The following is a 19,801-nucleotide window of genomic DNA, read 5'->3' as shown; positions in this document are numbered from 1 at the left end:
CCAGATGCTCCTAAACAGGGAGTCTAATTTATTTCATTGATTTTAACAAGCAACCCATTCATGTGTGATAGCTTTTGTCATTCAAAATGCTAATTCTTATCTGAGTTTAAAGTAGATTTCTGTCTTTCTCATACATAAATGCGAGAACAGAAAGGCTAAATATGGACCTTCCTTAATTCCCTATCACACAATCACATAAAACTCGTCCCGAAACACTGAATAAATATCCTTTTCAACACAGATAATAGCATTGCAATAGAAAAGAGGCCAAAAACCCCTCTCAAAATTATTGCACCCAACATGGACGAAAAACATACGACCCTTGAAACCAAAGGTTTTGCTGAAGAAAGAGCACATGCTGGAAGGTTAGCCCTCTGTAACGGAAAAGGGGATGCACTGGGTTCATTGCCAGCCCATGGTGCTCCCCAGTAAGTGTGCCCAGCCCTGGAGGACAGCAGAGCATGCTGGCAGCTGGTGAGGATGGCAGTGGGCTTAGAGTCTCAGACAGGCTGGGAATCCTAGTTCCCTCTGTAGCAAAAAAAAACAAAAACAAAAAACAACAGAACAAAACCCACACAAAAACAAACAAACAAACAAAAAAAGAAAAGAAAAACAAAACAAAACAAAAAAACACAACCAAACCCCATGGTTTAGTTTTGATTAACATTTCAAGGATGCTATTAAAGGAGATGGGAAGTAGAGATGTTCCCTTTAAATACTGTCAATGACAGGCTCCTCCAGAGGAGAGCATAATGCACACTTATAACCCAGTAATCAAGCAAGACTGTTTTTATCCTTCTGCCCTTGGTTTATGCTTTTTTCTCCCATAGAGAAGATTATACAAAACAAAAAATGTTTTCATTGTTTTTTGATAGCTTCAATGGAGGGTTGAATGAGTCATACAGAAGTAAAGGTATGCAAAGTAGCTTTAGTTGACAGACCTCTTCTAACCGAACAAGTGATTCCTGAAGAAATTGCTACTGAACATTAATAATTTGCACCCCTCAAAGATGCAGGCCATTAGAACATCACTGAGAAGAAAGCAGTGGTGATTACCAAATATTTTTGGTGCACCTGTGCCTACCACTCTGATTTGTTCCTGTTTATTTTGGACTTCAACAAAACAGCTTTTGTTTTGTATTTTTACTTGGACAGTGATGATTGAAAGCTATTTCTCTGGATAAAAGTTGAAGGAAAAACCCCTGTGGTTTCCATTTGGACATTAGAGGGTTGATGTGTTTTGCTGTCACATTCTATTTTTAAATGCATGACACTACACAGGTGTTCAGACTCCAAATCCTTGGCTAAATCTGTCATCTCTGTGCAGCTTGTCACTACATCAGCTAACAAACTGAGGGGAGAGTGAAGTTCCCGTATGGTAGAAAACTGCAAGTTCTTGACAATGGTTAACAATAATTTCTTTCCAGAGCTGAAAAATATCATGACACTTTGATAAATTTTCAGGTGTTATAATTGCTTTGAGGTTCATTTGCCTATTTAGATTTTCTGAACTTAATAATTTATCTACAAGCCCTTAATAAGTAGGACACAAAGTAACAGATGATTAAAAATGCAAATCATTTTTGAAGGAGCAAAAGTTGTTAGTCTTACTTGAAGCATAGGCTGGCATTTTTACCTCTGTGCTTGCTACCCATAAAACACCAGCTGAATTCAGAAAGATGAGATTTACAAAGAATTACAAATCACCTCCCTGTGTCTGCCTTAAGCATATATTATTTCTATATCTGTGCCTATTGATAAATTGTAACAGAGCAAAAAGTATAATAATCAGTATTTTAAGCAAGCTGATCTTGAGTTTTTACACCAAAACTGGAGCTAACTTATGCTAATGTTGTTCTCAAAATTTTAGCTGAATCTTATGCACTGCTGATGTAGACTTCAGGGAAAAGTGTACCATGTTCAAACTACATAGGGATAGAGAAAGATGTGAGAATGAAGCAGTTCTTACAGGACTGGTGCTCCAGAGTCACCAAGAGAGTACACATTGCTGCTCCCCCCCAAACCGTCCTCCTTCACAGGGCACATTTCCTTCTGCCTCTATAAGGCCATTCTCTGTTGCAATACTGGAAGACCAAACTCAAAACCTACCCTTGTAAGTAAAGCTTAGCTCTCCTAAAGAGACTTGAAGTAAACCGTCATGCCCTTCTAGTTAATTTAGAGAAAAAATTGTGAATGACAACTATTCCTTTGCAGATGATTATTTAAATTTTGGCTTAATGATAATTTAGTATCCATTGATAAACAAAAACAGTGGTGCCTATCTACCTCAGTGATATAATATTGAATTCCAAGGGATGCATTTGACTCTTGCACAACTAAGCGCAACTAATTCAGTTCTCTGAAGTTTTGGTTCTACTCACTACATAATCCTTACTATCAGTTGCAGAAGAGAATTTCGTCAGGGATCCCCTGAGCAATCTGAACCCATACATAGTCTACAGGGGTGGATCAGTGTCATTCAAGTGTGCTGAAAGAGCTGGTTGGTGTTATTATGAGGCTGTCCACTATCAAGTTTGAAAGGTTTTGGAGATTGGGGGAGGTTGCTGATGAGCAGGAAAAACCCAAATGTAGTGCCCGTTTTCAAAAAAGGCTAAAGAAAAATCATGGAGATTACTAGCTGCTCAGAGTAACTTCAGCCCCTGGGGAAATCATGGAGTAAATCCTTTCTAAAGTCATATCTGGGCACATGATGGGGAAGATGATGCCTGGGAATAGCCAGCATAGATTTAACCTGGATTTACTAAGTTTACCATGCTTGACTAAACTTATTGCCAAATATTTATCAAAAGACTAGATTTTGTGGATGAGGAGAGGGCAGAGGAATGTAATCTACTTTATCAAGGCTTTTGACACAGTCTCCCAAGCATCTCTGTCTCCAAGTCAGGACGTTACTGCCTTGACAAGTGGGCTACTTTTTAGGTGAAAAAGCAGCTGGACTTAGGCTCAGAAGGTAGTGGTTAATGAGTTGTACTCTAACTGGAGCTCCCATTCTTCTGTAAGACTGTAGACTGAATTCACAGAGGGATTTTGTAGGCTTAAATTTTCATAATCACTATCATTACTAAAAAGTTTTGATACAGTTTGCTGGGAAACACATTATAAACAGAATAAACCCCCTCAAAACTAATCTTCCCAAAGATGATTTAATATTGTTTGCTTCAAATTTCATTATAAAGTTATTTTCAAAATACATTGCTGAAAGCTGTTGCTGTTGGGTTTGGAGAATCCAAAGGAGGGGTGTTATTAAACACACAAGAATTTCTGTATTAATGAAAATGTAACTTTCAGTTCAATAGACACCGATGGGTGCTGAGTATTTAAGTTAGCTTCCTCCTCTCGGTATTAGTAGTGTGCCCATATTTATGCCAGCAGTCCAATATCAATGGGCGGGTGGACTTCCTTCACCAGGTTAAGCAAGCATGGCTACCAGAAAAAGCACTGCTGCCGCCTTCCTCCCACTCTTCCAGTACAGTCTTTCCTTCATCAGAGAAATGCTGTGTATGATTCATTAAAAAAAAAAAAAAAATTTCCTAGCAGCTTTATTTTTTTAAACATGATGACTCAAATTTGATTATCTCAATTATAGGCTTTGAATGGCAGCATGTAAATTCATTTAGTAATTTTTTTATTCCTTGTTTCAAATGTACACATTCCTTGAAACAAAAGTCATGTTTGTATTGGGTGATAGACTTGAAGGACAGCTTTCATCTGCTAACTTCCCAGGACATTGTCTTACATATAGATATTGAATGTGTCATAGGATGAGATGTTCTTCCTTGCCTGGTAATATAGACACAGACCATTTCCTATTTGAATTGTCTGGAAGACAATGCACTTCTTGAATAGATGGCTCAAAACCATTTCGAGGAAAACAGATTTATTTTTTTTTTGCCTGATAGACTTTAAAATATCCCAGTGCAGACATACTATTAGCACCATGTGAAAGAACAGTTTATCTCAAATGTTAACTTTTGAGGATTGTATTTATATTTACAAAGATAAAAGAAGACTCATTGTGATCTATTGACTTCATCTTTCACCCTACATGTGGCTGTAGTGCTGCAGACCCCACTAGTTCTAGGATTGTGACATACCATCGAGAGGGGTCAACCAGTTGGTCCCAGAGAGACGGCAATCAGAAAATGAGCAACCAGATCAGACAGACACATATTTATATACTTTTATGAGTTACATCAATCTATTGTACTTATTTACACTGTCTTGCAGAGCATTAGTAAACGCACAGAACATTAATATACTTTTACAGCAGCGTAATTTATAAAAGGAAAAAAAAAAATTAGGAAAAGCTCTGATGCATCTACTATTAAATATTTGCCAAGGGAGATGAGACTGTTAAACTACTCACCTTGCAAACACTACTTAATATTGACAAAGTACAGCCTAGGAAGGTTATTCTGTATCTAATCCTCGAGGGTCAATAATTCTATACTTGGAGCCTTCTCTGAACTGATCTGTCTATATTTCAGATAGGCACACACCTTGATGTTTCTAACCAAATTGATTAATTTCTCCCACACATTTATTGTTCTTTTTTCTGACTACTGCAAGAAAAACTAGCACCTTGTCTAGCTCTTACTGGAATGTTTATCTGTTAAAGATAATGACTTGTATGAGAAGCAGGTGGTAGTTCCAGGTAAAAGGACTATTTAACAGACTGCTTCAAATGTATTTCTTTCAGGAATAGGAAATTTGAAGCAATATCAGGTTTGTATCAACAGAACGTGATTTTTTTTAACAACATCTTCCAACAGAAGCTTCTCTTACACATTGACAGCTACAAAGGCTGTGACTGCTTGCAAAGAAATGTGTCTCTTGGAAACTTCTGGGATATTTCTTTAATCAGAAGTTAGAGACTGAGCAAAATATTTAGGTATAAAGTCTGTTTAAGTGTAATTCCTGCTGTTATTTTTCTTTTCAGCCACTACTGTATTTACTCAGGGCACTGATGTGTGCCCAGCCCTGTACATAAAGCAGAAGGCACCCCTGAAGAGCTGGCAATGGCAGTAATGTCAGGGAAATTGGTAATGTTTCTGGCTAGATACGAGAATATTCTCCCTGAGTTCTGAGCTGATCACAACCTCTTAACTGTACTCATCCTACATTTTGGTGTTGTGACTGTTAACTTGTGCATAGTGCTAATATAGTCACATAGTTCACATCTTCAGAATATGTATGTAGCATGAGTAGTGTCCCACTCTTGTGGGTTCACTGCTGATGTCCAGCAAAACAAAACAAAAATAAACAAATTGCCTAGGTAGCATGCCCAGAGACGGATTAAAAAAATTGGTAGTGAAATCATTGCAGTTTGAAGTAGGAAAATATTCCAAGAGAATTATTCAGAATATAATGTCTTAATCCTGAAACTAGCCCGTTTTCTTCATCTGCAAAATTGCCAAATTCTCCAAGAAATCTTTATGCTTAGATAGCATCTTTTAACCCTAAAAAGTTGGGGTCAGCACTGCAGTTATCTTTCCATTAAGATGTTCTGTGAAAACCAACAGGAAAGAGGGAAGAAAAAAAAAGATGTAAGCTATTCCAAACACGCATGATCAGTAGAAAAGAGGTAAAACTTGCTGTGACTCAGAATGCTAACATTGAAGTTCTTTGAGAAAAAGGTCCCCAGGAACAGGCAAATACTGCAGTCTAAAGCAAAGTGTCTCAAGAGCGAGAGAAAAGAAGATAGCTAAGCATAACATGAAAAAATTAGGAAAACATTGTGTATAGTATTAGGAAAAACTAAACAATATGATATCAGCAGCTGTGAAACTTCCTAGGGATTATCATGGGACTGTCTAAAAAAACTAAGGAAGAATACTAGGAAGTGTTCAGCATGAGCAATCCTACATCACAGGAAGATACTGGGGAGCTTTTCCTGGTATCCACCTGCTACAGAAAAACACAAAAGAGCAGGGCGACCTTGAGAGACATCAAATACAGTTTTTCCACAGATTCATAAAATATGCCTAGGTCCTAAATCTACAATCTCTAAAACTGCACTACAACACATGACCCAAGTAGTCTTTATGTTTTAAGAACGCAAATTCCCTTTAGTTTGTTTTGGAGCATGCCTGGGCAAACACCTGAGCTCCTAGCCCCTGTGTGGGCTCTCTTGGGATACAAGTCTAGGTGCTCCTTCACTGATTTCTGTTGAAGGATCCAATCTAGGATTAGGTTTTCACACACCTTTGACTAAGGTCACAGAAAAAGGGGAAAACGCTTGCAGTGATGCCTCCACCACTTTTTAGGTTAGTTTAGTTTTTACGTTTTTTTTGTTTTGTTTTTTTTTTTTTTTTTTTTTTTTTAATCCCGTGTCTCCTTGTAGGAGCAAGTGCCTCTTCTGGTACATGTGAGAAGAAAGTTACTTTCCTGCTTTCACTGAATATGAACATACATATCCTACTTCCCACCAAAAAAAAAAAAAAAAAAGACACCCCCCCCCAAACCAAATTTGCACTTATTTTCTCTCTTCCTCCAAAAGGTAGATTCAAACAGTTTTCAGTCCCTTTGAGGGTAAGTATTGAGCACCCTCCTGTAGAATACTGTCTACCTTGATAAATATGATACCGTCTTGAGAGATGTGGGCTCACTTTCCCTTCTGCTACCTTAATTAGGGGATAAAGCCTGACTTATTTGCACAGAGAGAATGGAGATATTATCACCTATTTATTCATTAGTCATTAAAAGCTGCTCTACCTCAGGCTAACCAGCTTCCCTTAAAGAGTCTGGTCTGCTAGTCTAAGTGAAAGAAGGCATCCTTGCAACCCAGAGGAAGGGTCTGAAATTTCTAAAAGGGATACATTTTAAACTACTGCTCTGTTCTTCTCCGGACCCTGCTAGGTATCTCCCTTCCTTCTGTGTGGGGAGCTTACTGAATCTCATTCTCAGGCACCATATGGAAACTGCAGGTGTTTAATTCAGAGCTGCAATATAGGTAACTTCTGTACTATCTTTTAATGACTTTGAGTTTTCCAGAAATGTAGAAAAATTCTTGACTACATTTAGTTAAGATGTTATTATCAAACTGAAGAAACGAGGGGAAAAAAAAAAATAAACAAAACACACCACCTTTATTTGTGTAGGTTTTGTTTGTCGCACTAAAATTGATTACTACTTTTCCTATTGAGTATTTTGAAGAGGAGCCTGAACAAAATGAATTATACAGTAGCCCATGTTTTCATTACAGCCAAGGAAAGATTAAAATGTCTCTTGTATCTTCTACATGTCTATACAATAACAACCGAAACCCCGAAATGTGACCACCCCAGGAACTCCTGGTGAACTTCTGATTGGGACTCAGGTGTGTTTTGGGTTTTAGACTAATTTCTGTTTCAACTACTATTTAAGCCCATTTCCTAAGAAAATCAAGCTTCCCATGATGCTGTTGCCCGCCAGCTGTATGTCAGTCCCACTCAAATAACTGTTCAACCATTCTGTGCACTTCAATCAGACTGACAGAGCTGGTGATCTCAAGTATAATTTGATTTCTATTAAATAATTGTAGTGGGTAAGACAAATTGGGACATAGGGCACTCACAGAACAGTTTACCTCAATATTCCCTGAATGAACAGAAGGATATTAATATCACTGGTATGGGACACGTCAGTTAAGTGACTACTTGTTTGTGTTATCAGGACTACAGTTTTAATATCTAAGTAAAAACATAAAGCTGAATCTCCTTCACAGTTACCAGCTTTATTGACATCAATTAAAAATAGATCTAGCAGTTAATCTGAACTGGACAAGGCAATCCAATCCATCAAAACTGAAGAAAGATATAATACCTATTATACTTGTATTTTTCACCATATTAATCTTGTTATTCCACCAAAAATATAACTATGCTCTTCATTGAAAGAATATTGCAAACTCACCAGAAAGCAAATTTCTGCAGAATGGCATTCTTAGTCATAAATACAAAGTTAGCTATTTTAAATTCATTCCTTCCCCCATTGTTCAACATGAAGTATTAAAACCAGCAACACTGAACCTTCAGTCTAAGCAAGCAGAGTAACAGATCCCATCCAATAGCCACAAAAAGGTTTTGTTAAATAAAACGTGGCATTTAAATTCCCTAGTCACAGCAGTGTTAGGCTGTCCATTTCTGATAATACATAGGTCATGCATATCTGAATAAAAGGATTATGGGTGAATACCATAAAATGAATCTGAGTATGAGGTATGTCATATTTTTTTCATTCTTACATTTATTTTAAATCGAGTAGGTCCTAACTCAAAAATGAATTTATTCTCCTCTCAGACTCTCAACTACATTGGTATTATTTTAAGCTAGCTTCAGTTAGGTGCATGTACTGAGTTTCAGTGAGAAGAAAAATAGGAAGAGGCTCAAAGAGTGAAATGGATGAGAATGGTTCTCCCAATTTTTAAGAACTTTAAGGAAAAACATCAGCCATGATTTCACCAGAACTACTGTAGAAAAAAATCCTAGGATTTTGGGCTGTAGGGGGAAGGAGAGAAAGCATAATGAAACAAAATATCCTTCTGTGCCCCCAGAATGATAATGTGGTAGAAATGCAGTTTGTTGTATCTCTTGGTCTTGATCTAAATTTTACACAGCAGAGCTCCCAGCCACAGCAAGACCTTGATAGGGAGAGGGTGTCAGAAGGGAAAGATAGGCTTTTTAGAGAAATAGTGCAGTGTCTATAGCATCTGCAGTTCTGTAAAACTTGTTTCTTAAAAAAAAAAAACAAAAAAAAAAAAAGTAAAAAAAAAAAAGCATGACAGCCTCCACATCATGTTCTAGTCTTTTGCTTTAATAGTAGATATCCACTCTGATTTTTGCCTTGTAACAACCAAGTTAAAAAAAAAAAATGGACAATTTTAAATGGAAACACTCTAGAAGTACATTATACAACCTAGGACTCAAAGCTGATAAAGCCTTTGGATTGATCTGCTACCAGAGTTGGGACAGACAGCTGTCAGCAAGGGGTGAACTAATGAACACTAACAGATCCTGAAAGGTGGCTCTATTTAATTTGTTTCCAGTACAAATACAGTATGCTTTCCTTTAAATAAATAAATAAATAAAAAAGAGGATGGGTAGTAGAAAGGAATGTAGTCTTTCTACCTGCTCCTGGCTACTGTACTTTGGATCAGGTGGGCATCTGCAGAAGAAGAGGAAAGTGAGGAAGCTGCTGCTTCTCTCAGAGGAGCTGGACATCCTCTGCTTGGAAAAAACTGTAAGAGGATGGAGCAGGGAGGGAGGAAGAAAAAGAGGTGGCAAGCAGGCAGCTCATGGCAGAGTGCAGCTCAGAATAGCTCCCTGGAGGGCCAGAGACCTCCTTACAGCAGAGAGCAGTCCCAAGCCAGGGGAACATGAAGAAGACTGATGGATTTGTCATTCAGCACAGAAGAACATGGAGTTTCATTCAAAATTAACTCAAAAATGAATGTTTCTAGTACTGGAAGACTAATTTAATGACTGTAAACTACACAGCAGTTCAGCAGCAGGATGAAGCAGAGTCTGGCATAGAACTGCAGCCGTAACACAGGATTTGTCCCAACCCGATAAGGAGTTTAACATCAGTCTTTTCCTTGTCTTGAATGGTGACAGAATTGAAATTAGCCAGTGGACAAAATCTAATCTGTTTTAAAAGAAAGTGAGGTGCAATTTAGTGAGTGACTGTCACATACGTGTTTCAATCATCTAATTTAAAGTGGCCCAGGCTAACACACCTGATAACTCTTCCAGTGGTGCCACAGCGACAGAAGTAACATTATCCACTACGAATCTTTCCACAAAGCTGATTAGCATTTTGTTAGTTTAATGAGTGGAAAACAACACAAGCTTTAGCCTTCTCCCTGGCACACTCTTTGCTCAAGAAACTGAAGGGCTGGGCTTCATTCCTTGCTCCACATTATGTCACTCTGAAAATGTCCCTGTGACTGGAAAATTAAGATCAGATTCAGCAGCTACAGTGCTTTAATCTTAAAAAAAATGTTTGAAGATCGAAGTTTCATCTTTAACTTAAGATATTGCTTCCCAACTTTTTCTTTTTTTTTTTTTTTTTTATTGTTTCTGAATATCTTAGAGAGATTTTAATAAAGTACAAGAGGAAGATTTTATAGTTATCCTGAAATTAAACATTAAAATCTGTGAAATAAGGAGTTTAGTTTCTCACACGCAACTCTAACTTTCTGAGACATGGGAACATACATGTACATGGCCTACCACCAGCAGTCATACAGTTGTTTCTCCCGCATTTAAATCTGGAGGCTGTTTAGACATATTTAGGTTTAAACCTTGCCAATCTGGTCTCTCAGCAAGATTTAGCTCTGACTCGTGCTACCATATCCGATTACCAGCCTGGAGTTGGGTCGAACCCCATGAACCAAGGAGTACAGTGGAGTTTCCAAGTGCTCCTGTAGACCACAGCCTCACAATGCAACTTCTGCCCTGTAGTATATTAAATAAATATATTAGGATTATACTTTGGCCTGAAATTGTATTGAAATATATTGTAAAAATATTCAAGAGGATTTTTTATATTTTATGTTTTGAGTGTCACTTAAGGGTAGGGATAAAGTTATTTCCTTGTCATTTACATATTCTCTTTGGTACAAACCCTAAATTTCCTCAATTTCTAAATACGTGGCTCCGAGATGACTGGAACCCACATACAGTTTATTATACTTTAAATACATACTCTTATTATATATTTTCTTGTCTTTTGGAGACAATACCAAACTATTGTGTTATTGCATTTTAAAATGTAGGTGCATTAGAATTTTATCTGAGGAAAACACGTAGTTCAGCACTAACTTCCAACTTGGAAATGCGTGCAGTGCCACCTAAAAAATACTGCGTTAAGATCCTAAGCAATAAGTCAATTAATTTGGTCATTCACCATGGATGCAAACACACCACAGAAGCCAGCTTCTCCTCTGTCAAAGTTCATCCTTGCCTCTGTATTTGTATGGAGGCAGGCCACTGAGAGGGTCAGTTATGTGGAATATTCTTCTGGTCTACTGGAGCTGAAGTTGATAAGTGTGTCCCAAGGCTTTATTTTCTTCTGTTGAACCAGTCTTCATTACTTAGGTTTCCCAAAATAACGGTGGCAGACATGTAACACACCTTGATTATAAAGCACCATGAAGTCCAGCTACTGCGTACTATAAAGCTACTGTTATGTACCTATTCCTGTACTACAATCTCTGAAGGTTTCTTCTTCTAAGAACCAGCTGCTTGGAGTAAGAAGGAAATTCAACTTAGGAATACCTAAGAAGGTACACTCATGACTGGAGGAGGTACTCATTAGTCACAGGTACAGCTGAAGGCTGGAAGACAAATCACTGGCCACAAGACCCTCTCAGCCCCATGGGGAACAGCAGTTCCAACTTTCCAAACACATGTAATGAACAGGAGCAAACAACAGGTGCTTGCAAGGAGAAAAGAGCCAGGTAGCCCTAGAGGAAAAAAAAATCAAGGTGCCATATTTTACACTCCTGGGGTGTTAAGCTTTGTGGTTCCCCATCCCCATTCATGGGATGAAAACAGCAACAGTACCCAGAGCTGCTCATAGCAATCACTAGATTCTTGACCTTGTACAGTCAAAGAGATGGGTAAGTCAGAGAGCAAAAACCTTCCTTCTTTGCTTTCCCCTACTGTAGGGCAGGTTGGAAAAATCCCACTCTCAGATTCTCTCCAGTAGGAAAAAGAACAGCAGAAAGGCCCCACCACAGCCTCTCAAACTCAGAACTTGTTACTGTGGGGATATTCCTTGTCACTGCTGGTCGGTCTGTCTCTCTCCTCCTGCAGTAACTGCTCAGGTTCACTCCACCTGCCCACAGGGCTGTTTTATTTCCATCATCTTCCTTTCACTCATATTCACCTCTTACTCCCTCAGCCAAGTCCCTGTTCTTTTTTTCCCTTAAGGTCAGCCTCAAGCACAGCCATCTCCTCTGTCAGAACCATAAAAAGCCCTTAAATCTACATAATAACAGAACAAATATAGAAACACTTCTATGCACAGTGTTTTATTTTCCTAGATAATGGGTACAGTAAGATGAAATGAAGGTTATGTTTATTCTGGTGATTCATGATAATAGAAATACCTGGTCATCACCAAAAACAAGTACTATAAAGTCAGAAAATTCTCAACTGATCATAAACATAAACCAAACATGCTAGATCTGGAGAAGCAGAATTGGGGCATTTGAAGTAGCCTCAACCCTGCACTGTAATGACACAATAACCATAATTGGTCCCAACGCATATAAAACCTGATTTTAGAGACATTAGATTCTTAGCTTTATTATTTTATTTCTCCCTATTCTTTCATTTTTCACTTCCTTGCTAATAATAACTTCTATTACTACCAATCGTTTGGAAAAAGAGAAAACCTATCTCAAGAACTACAGCTCTTTAGTTCTACCTTAAATTATAGTCAAGTCATTCAAATTCTGTATTTACAGTAAGTGCTGCCATTCCAGAGAGAGCAGAGCATCGTGCCAGCATTGAAATCTCTGCTGCAAGGACAAAAGTACTCAGTCTTAACTGTGGACCCATCCTCATAGCCCTTTATTTCCTCTCCACTCTTAATTTGTTTCCTCGTCCTTCCAATCCTGAAATAATGTCTTTATTAACTGCAACTGAGCTTATAGCTGACACAGAGCACCAGCCCACAAGGAGATTCCCTACAGGAAAGTAATTCACATTGTTTTCCAAGTTCTGTCCTTATAGATTTTGTGCGATTCATCCAGGAACTAATCTACCTGCTCCCTGTGCCATCTCTTGCTCACCTGGCAGAGTGCTGACAACTCCCATATTTCTGCACAGCACCCGTATCTTTTTCCAGCATTCCAAGTGCCTGGTATGTAGAGTCTGGGAGCAGGTAAATGCCGGGGCTCCAGCCCATGCTTCATGCATGGTGTGAGGCATCACACCATGAGGTTCAGGCTCCTGGGCTGCAGCCTTGTGTTGAGGCTTCTCCGTCGGTTCATTTAATGCAGGGTGTATCCCAAGTGTGTGACTCGACGTGTAGGCATGACTGTGTTGCATGACACTGCACAGATGCTAGCACATTTTCAGTGCTACAGGGGTACAGTAATAGTTTCTGAAGCATGAGCCACAAGGGAACAACTGATAAATGGGATGAGTATAGATACAGTATCAGAGAAAACCTGCAAGTGTGAAAAGTGCTAAATTGGGGAGAAGGGACTCCAAGAAGGTGAAACATGACTCTCATGGACTTACTTAAGAGCAGTGATGCTCTGCTGGAAGCAGAGCCTACCTAGCAGGTCCACCTATTATTTTCTTTGACTGATTCTTTAACTACTTAAACAAACTGAATAAACTACAGCTACAAATATAGTGGGAAACTGAGAGAATGAAAATGTAACAGGAACAATGAACAGGGTTGGAGAAACATTTGGAGAAAGATTTGATCCAGTTTTAAAAGATTTGATCTAGTAAAGATTTCAAGGCCAGTATTCTTGCTTTATAATGGGTATAGAGAAGCGGTGAGTTAAAGAGGTGGGCAAAAATCAGGATTAGAAGACAGATTAGCAAAGCAAATGCACTGTCCTGCAAAGTATACATTTTAAATAGTTGCATACCACATTTTGTGACAAAAGCAAAAAATTCTTCCTTTTTTCTCACTGCATTTGGTTTCAATACATCAAGTACGTGTGAGACTCAGACTGTCTTCCCTAAGCACTGGAACAGCTCGCTCTGATTCTGTGGAAGATGCAACCCACACCTATGGAATTACAACTTGTGTCTTAAAACCATTCAGCATAGACTAACACTGATCTTTCCTTATTGCAGTTATTTACCAGAAGTGCCCCAAAATTACCACGTCTCATTCAATACTTGAGCCAAGTACAGGCTAACACCCCACCCGCAGATCACAGGCTCAGAATCGCTGGGACCCCGGTGACACTTCCAGCCCAGTGCTCACTTCCCGTGCCATGCCATGCTCTTGCTTCCCCTCATGCATTTTTGTTTGTAAAGTGTTGGTTAAGGGAAAAATTTTCAACAGTCTAGAAGAAATATGGTGCATCTAGAGCAGAGTTGCACCTCTCTGATGACCTGAATGTCCAGATCAGCAAGTGCTTTCCGCTGCTCCCTTTTGACTCCCATGCTCAAGTTCCCTTCTTGCAGAAACCAAGGCTCAGGAAGCAAAACTGAAAGGTGGGACTGATCAGTGCATCCCAATATAGTGTTTGCACTCCACCAATCTTTCAGATTCGCTTCCCTGCCAGTTACACTGAGCTACTAGTAACGAGAAGTACTTACAGCACACATCTGACATGTAGCTCTCAAAGTGCTTTACAATGACAAAGAAATACTTTCCATATTACAGATGGAAAGAATGACACTTGGATTTTATGTGCCCTGTGTTAGGGAAGCCTGGGATATCTTGTGGTCTACTGTACATCAGTCAAACAGACTTGCTGTACAGATTTTAAACAGGATCTATAACCTTTCTGTGTCCCTCTCAACCTGCAAATAAACTGCAAAATATCAGTCACCAATTCCACAGAACTAGGTCAAAAGACGTGACGTAAGGACAAGTTGAGTTTAGTGTTGCACGTTAACCTCATATGTAAACTAAACCTAGCCCTGTCCACCTTAAGACATAACTCCTCATTTGGGATAACAAATTCTCAAAGTGCTGAAACCAGCATTTGTTGAGCTGTCTTCAACTTCAAACTTCCTGCATTCCTTGGGTTACTTATATTACTTTATTACACAAGAATGAGATATAGTCTTACAATGCCTACAGCATTGAGAAAAATACCAAAATAAACCAAATGAAATGTTGGGCCCAGTATATTTCATGAGAAAGATCTCCCTGAAAATTAAAAAGGTTGGAATTTCAGGATGACCAGAGGGAAGCATTTACCTTTCCAAAACAGAGTTGAGAGTTTTGAATGGTGCCTATTTCTGATTCTTGCTGCAAGGGCTTGTTACACAGACCACGTTTGCAAGGCTAGAGAGACAAACTTGAAGTAGCCAGGAGGAACATACCTCTGTGTTTCTATGCCTCACATGGTATACATATTTTAAATGGGAATGCAGCTTTATCTTGGTTTTCAAGCTATTTCTGCTTATTAATCAACGTTTTGTATTATAATAACTTCAGCCAAAAACTTGCTAAGAACCTTAAATTGTATTAAAAATGGAAACAAAATCAAAAAATAACAAACCAAAACTCTGTAGAAATTTTGGCTTCATTGTCTGACAAATTGGTTTTTGTTATAGTTTAAAATTTTAGCCATTGAAAAGTCCAAGACAAACAATCTATCATTTAATTTCACTCATATCAAATGTTATACTTCAGTCTTGGTGGAAAAAAAATCTTAACATTGTCTTTTTTCCTAATTATTTCTCATCTATAAAAACACTACTGGGAAAAAATGAACTGCTTTTAAGGGTTAGTAAAATAATTGATACCTGGGTTTCTAACATGGTGACAACTCTGCCCAATGATAATGTTAGAAGAGAGTTTCTTGATAGGAATGTTGATGCAACTTTAACTATAGGCACTAGAAAATAAGCTGTAATCCTTTCTTAAATTCAGACCGCAAAGATGTAAGAATAAACAAATAGTTAAGGTGCCCGATTACCCTACAGAACCACAGGTCCTGTCTGTGTTTCTGTAATTATACCTTGCCAAGACAAAGAGAAAGTAGTGGCTATACTAGCTATCTATACCTAAAGCAAACTCTGCTTCTTTATTCAAACCCTGTATACAGCAATTTTCCCTCCCCCCCCCCCCCGTTCTTTCTTAAAGGAAAGATGGAAATGCTATACATTTTGAAGACCTCATATAAGCTATTTTAAACAATGCTCTGAAACATGACATTTTAAAGGTGCAAATTAATAACAGGAAAAGAAAATACAGGATACTAACAACATTTTTTTTTTTTAAATAACAAATAATATTCCCAGGGAGGTAACAGAAGCACCCCTCCCTTTAAGACATTTAAAGCTAACTTAACAAAACACTAGCAGACATACTATAAACAATATAATCTTAATATTTCGGTCTTTTTAATTTCTAACATGTAGAACTCCATTATTTGTAGAGACATAACTAACAGGGCATTCAGCAATTATGTGACAATTGAAAGCTTAACTGAAAATTAATAGGAAAGCAAGAGTACCTACTAATGATTATACAAAAATTTTTGGTTGTCTTATCAATAACGGCCCAGACATACTGACTGTGCATTGCAAATTATGGTTTTGATCTATATTGACAATGTAAGGTAAACCTGACATCTAAAATGAATGCATTTATACAGAAACAAGTTAGCATCTTAACCTGACTCAACAGCAGGCTTCCTTACTGTTTAATATGCCCAAATATGCAAAGTAGTTTAAGAAATATGTATGTGTTCATTGTGCATGCATACTGGTAAACCATCTATTAATCAAAATAATAATCCAGGAACATGCTACAAAAATACATCCACACTCTATTAAGTACTAAACATGAACTTCTGATTGATCAATATTAGGTACAGCATATAATCAACCACCTGCTTTCAGAAATTCAGTGAGATTGTCTGCCATAATCCTTAGCACCTCCTCGAATTCGTGAAGTTTTACATGGTTTTTAACCTACATTTATGCATGTAAGAAGTAGGTAAGTAGGTAAGACACTTTGGTATTTGAAAGCCAAGCAAGCATTTGAAGTTAAATCTAATTTAAAAAGTACTTCTACCCCCACTAAAATGCAATGCCAAAATATTCTGCATTCTAACATCTCTGATTTCATAAAAGAATAAGATTGCACCATCAGGAAGGGTTTGATGGTAGCATTTCTGTGTTACTAGAATGCTGCTGATTGCAGCACTGAATGCAACATTTTTCTTTCTTGGCTGAAATGCTGTAGCCTTTAGTGTTGTATTAATATTGACCACTTTGATCTTTGGCTAAAAAAAAAAAAAAAAAAAAAAAAGAGTCAGGAATTAGTACTACCAATGCCTGCCTGCTAAAACTGTTAATTACATTCCAGGAAGCCACAAGACCCTCCAAATACTGGCCAGAAAACAAAGAGTAGCACAGAGACTTGTATTCAGCATATTAGCACCAACATCAAATATTTCTCAACTCAATTTATAATAAGCTGTAACTTTAACCAGATGTTCTAGTAATAGTGTGCCAAAACGTATTTACATAGCTTTTCAGTAATAGATTAGCATTGATAGGTATACCTAAAATGACTCCAAAATCTCACACATGTTCATTTTGCTTTAATTTATTATTTAAACTAATTTATGTAACCTATAAAACTACTTGATTCCAAAACTTCACCGGTTTGTGTATAAAGAAAGCAGAAAAAATGAATACTCCTAGGTGAGCCGAGTGCCACATCCACCTTAAAACCTGCACTGACGATGTATGATTTTTGTTTGATTCAAGACAGCAACTTTGCTTCTTTAGTATTTAGCCTTCTTTCAAGGCATGTGAAACCACAGCATCCAACTTCCCACATCATCCATAAAACATTGTGTAACAAACCCGATCCCTGTCGATACAAGTTTCAATCAATCCCTTTGATACCCGTTTCAAAAAACACACACACAAAAAAAACAAAAAAAAAAAACAAAGAAAAAAACACAAACAAAAAAAGCACAATAACAAAAAGGAGGGTGTGAGCGAATGTGAGAGGTTGTAGGTGTGAGGAAGAAATGTTTTTATTTAGTTCCCTTCTGCTCAGCAACTTTGTAATCCATTTGCTGCTTTCCTTTCCCATCTCGCACCCCTGCGCATTGTTTAGCTGGAAACTGGGCTGCAAGAATGTGAAGAATGTAAACAGCCTTTTCTTGTCCAAAAGGATAGGAGTGTGAAAGAAATGTGTGCCTTATCGCAGGACTGCAGCTCGCTACTTCATTGCTATGATAAAGTGCTGGAGCAAAAAAACATTACACGACAAGCACAATCCAAAACCGGATTAGAATTTGACATAAGCTTCCTCAAAAACTAATCAATCAACTCACGCTGTAATATTAGACTCCAGTTCTTAAAGAGGGTGTTTAATCCCTTCAAGGTTTATTATACACTCCCTATTGACTACAGTGACAAACTTTCAGATACAAGGCAGCTGGGGAAGAGAGGCATAACTTTTGCAGCACCAATCAGAGGTAATTAAGGGAGTAAAAACAAACCTCCTTCAATATAATGTCCAAATAACATTTTAATAGCACTTACTAAAGTGAAGATAGCCAAACTCTTTTGCAAATGCAATTTAGACCATTCGTTCTCTACCCTCGGTGCCCCACAAACGAGGCAATCTGCTGATTTAGGCAGAAGTTGTGCTCTTCACGTACCTGTCTCCCGCTTTGCTTCCCTCCCCTGCACAGCTTTGAGTTCTGAACTCTGCATTTCACCTGGTCACCGCGTCAGGGCCCCCCCCTCCACATTCCCCACCACCACACGCGGGGGGGACACGTAGCATCCCACCGGCGTGTGCGGCCGTTTATACCCCAAATTAAGAAACCCCCTCGCGTGCGCTGCAGCAAGGCGAGAGTGAGGAGGGAGCGTTCAAAGCGCGGGTGACTCTACCTACACGACGGGAAGAGGCACTTGAGGACAGCTGGAAAACTTTTGGGGAAGGCCGGTTTCGGGTGGTTCCCGGCCCCCCCTCTTTGCTCGGGCACCTCAGTGCCCCGCGGTCCCAAACAACCCCCCGCCCCGAGCGGCAAACGTGCAGAAAAGAGCTGACCCGCTGAAAAAAAAAACCAAACAAACAAACAAACAAAAAAAAAAAAACCCAAACAAACAAAAAAGAAACAACAACCACCAAAAAAATAAGAGATTGATAAAAATAGGTGTGGGGCTGTGGGAGGCTGCCCGCCGGTGTGGTGAGGGCTGCTCGGAGCGAGCCCTGCCTCTGCCTCCAAAAGAGGCTGCGCCTGCCGCCCTCCCCGGGGCGGGAAGGGCGCGGGTCCCCCCCTCCCCAAAAAAAAAAGTCTTGCGGCAGGGGGGGAGAGGAGAAGGAGACTTACGAGCTGGAGGACGCCCTGGACCACGACGAGGGGCAGGGGCTGCAGGTGCACCATCCTGGCTGCCGGTCTAGGAGGCGACTCCCCTCGCGTGGGTCTCGCACATCTCCGGCTCCGGGGAGGAGGAGGAGGAGGAGGAGGCGGGTGGGGGGGGGGGGGGGGGGCGGGCAGGACTGAGCGCAGGGACACACCGCCCCGCTGCTTGTCCCCCCTCACGGGGCGCTGGCAGGCAGCGGCGAGACCCCGGCACTGCCGCGCCGCTCGGCTCGGCGGGCGGCCATGGCGGGCGAGAGGCGGGAAGAAGAAGAAGAAGAAGAAGGCGGGAAGGCGGCGGCGCTGCCGGGCCGGGCGGCCGCGGCACCCCCCGCGGGGGCGGGGAGGGGGACACCCCCCCTCACAGCCCGCAGCGAACCGGCGGCGCGGCGGCATGCCGGCGGCCGAAGCTCGCCGCCCCGCTGCCTGCCATGATACTACCCAAAGTTGTGGAGAGCCGCTGGCGGGAGGAGGGAGCGTGTGTGTGTGTGGGGGGGGGGGGGGGGTGTGGAGGAGAAGGAGGAGGGCGGCGCGTCCCCGCCGGGAGCTGAGGAGACCCCGCTGCCCCGGGCCCTCCCCGGTAAAGTTTAAAGACTCGGCGGCCCCTCCTCCGCCCGCAGCCACCCCCCGGCGCCCTACCCTGGTGGGGGGGGGGGGGGGGAAATGGCGGTTCTCGGGGCCGGGCGCTGGCGTCGCCGCTGGGGAAGAGACCTCGGCGCTGCCTCCCCTCAGGGAGCCTCGGCCCTG

General features: G+C 40.2%; 1 protein-coding gene across 1 annotated transcript in view; it reads right to left on the bottom strand.

Moving 5' to 3' along the window:
* The window catches only part of NXPH2 (neurexophilin 2), a 40,233-nt gene extending 20,721 nt beyond the window's left edge, over positions 1-19,512 (bottom strand). Inside the window, exon 1 of the mRNA XM_033003166.2 lies at positions 19,025-19,512. Coding sequence (XP_032859057.2) covers positions 19,025-19,450 — 426 coding nt within the window. The 5' untranslated portion in view covers positions 19,451-19,512. The remainder of the gene's footprint in view (positions 1-19,024) is intronic.
* Between the last annotated feature and the right edge of the window lie 289 nt (positions 19,513-19,801).

The sequence above is a fragment of the Tyto alba genome, unplaced genomic scaffold, assembly GCF_018691265.1.
Source record: "Tyto alba isolate M040663 unplaced genomic scaffold, T.alba_DEE_v4.0 Super-Scaffold_7, whole genome shotgun sequence".
Classification (NCBI taxonomy): Eukaryota; Metazoa; Chordata; class Aves; order Strigiformes; family Tytonidae; genus Tyto; species Tyto alba.
This window is presented reverse-complemented; position numbering and strand designations above follow the sequence as displayed.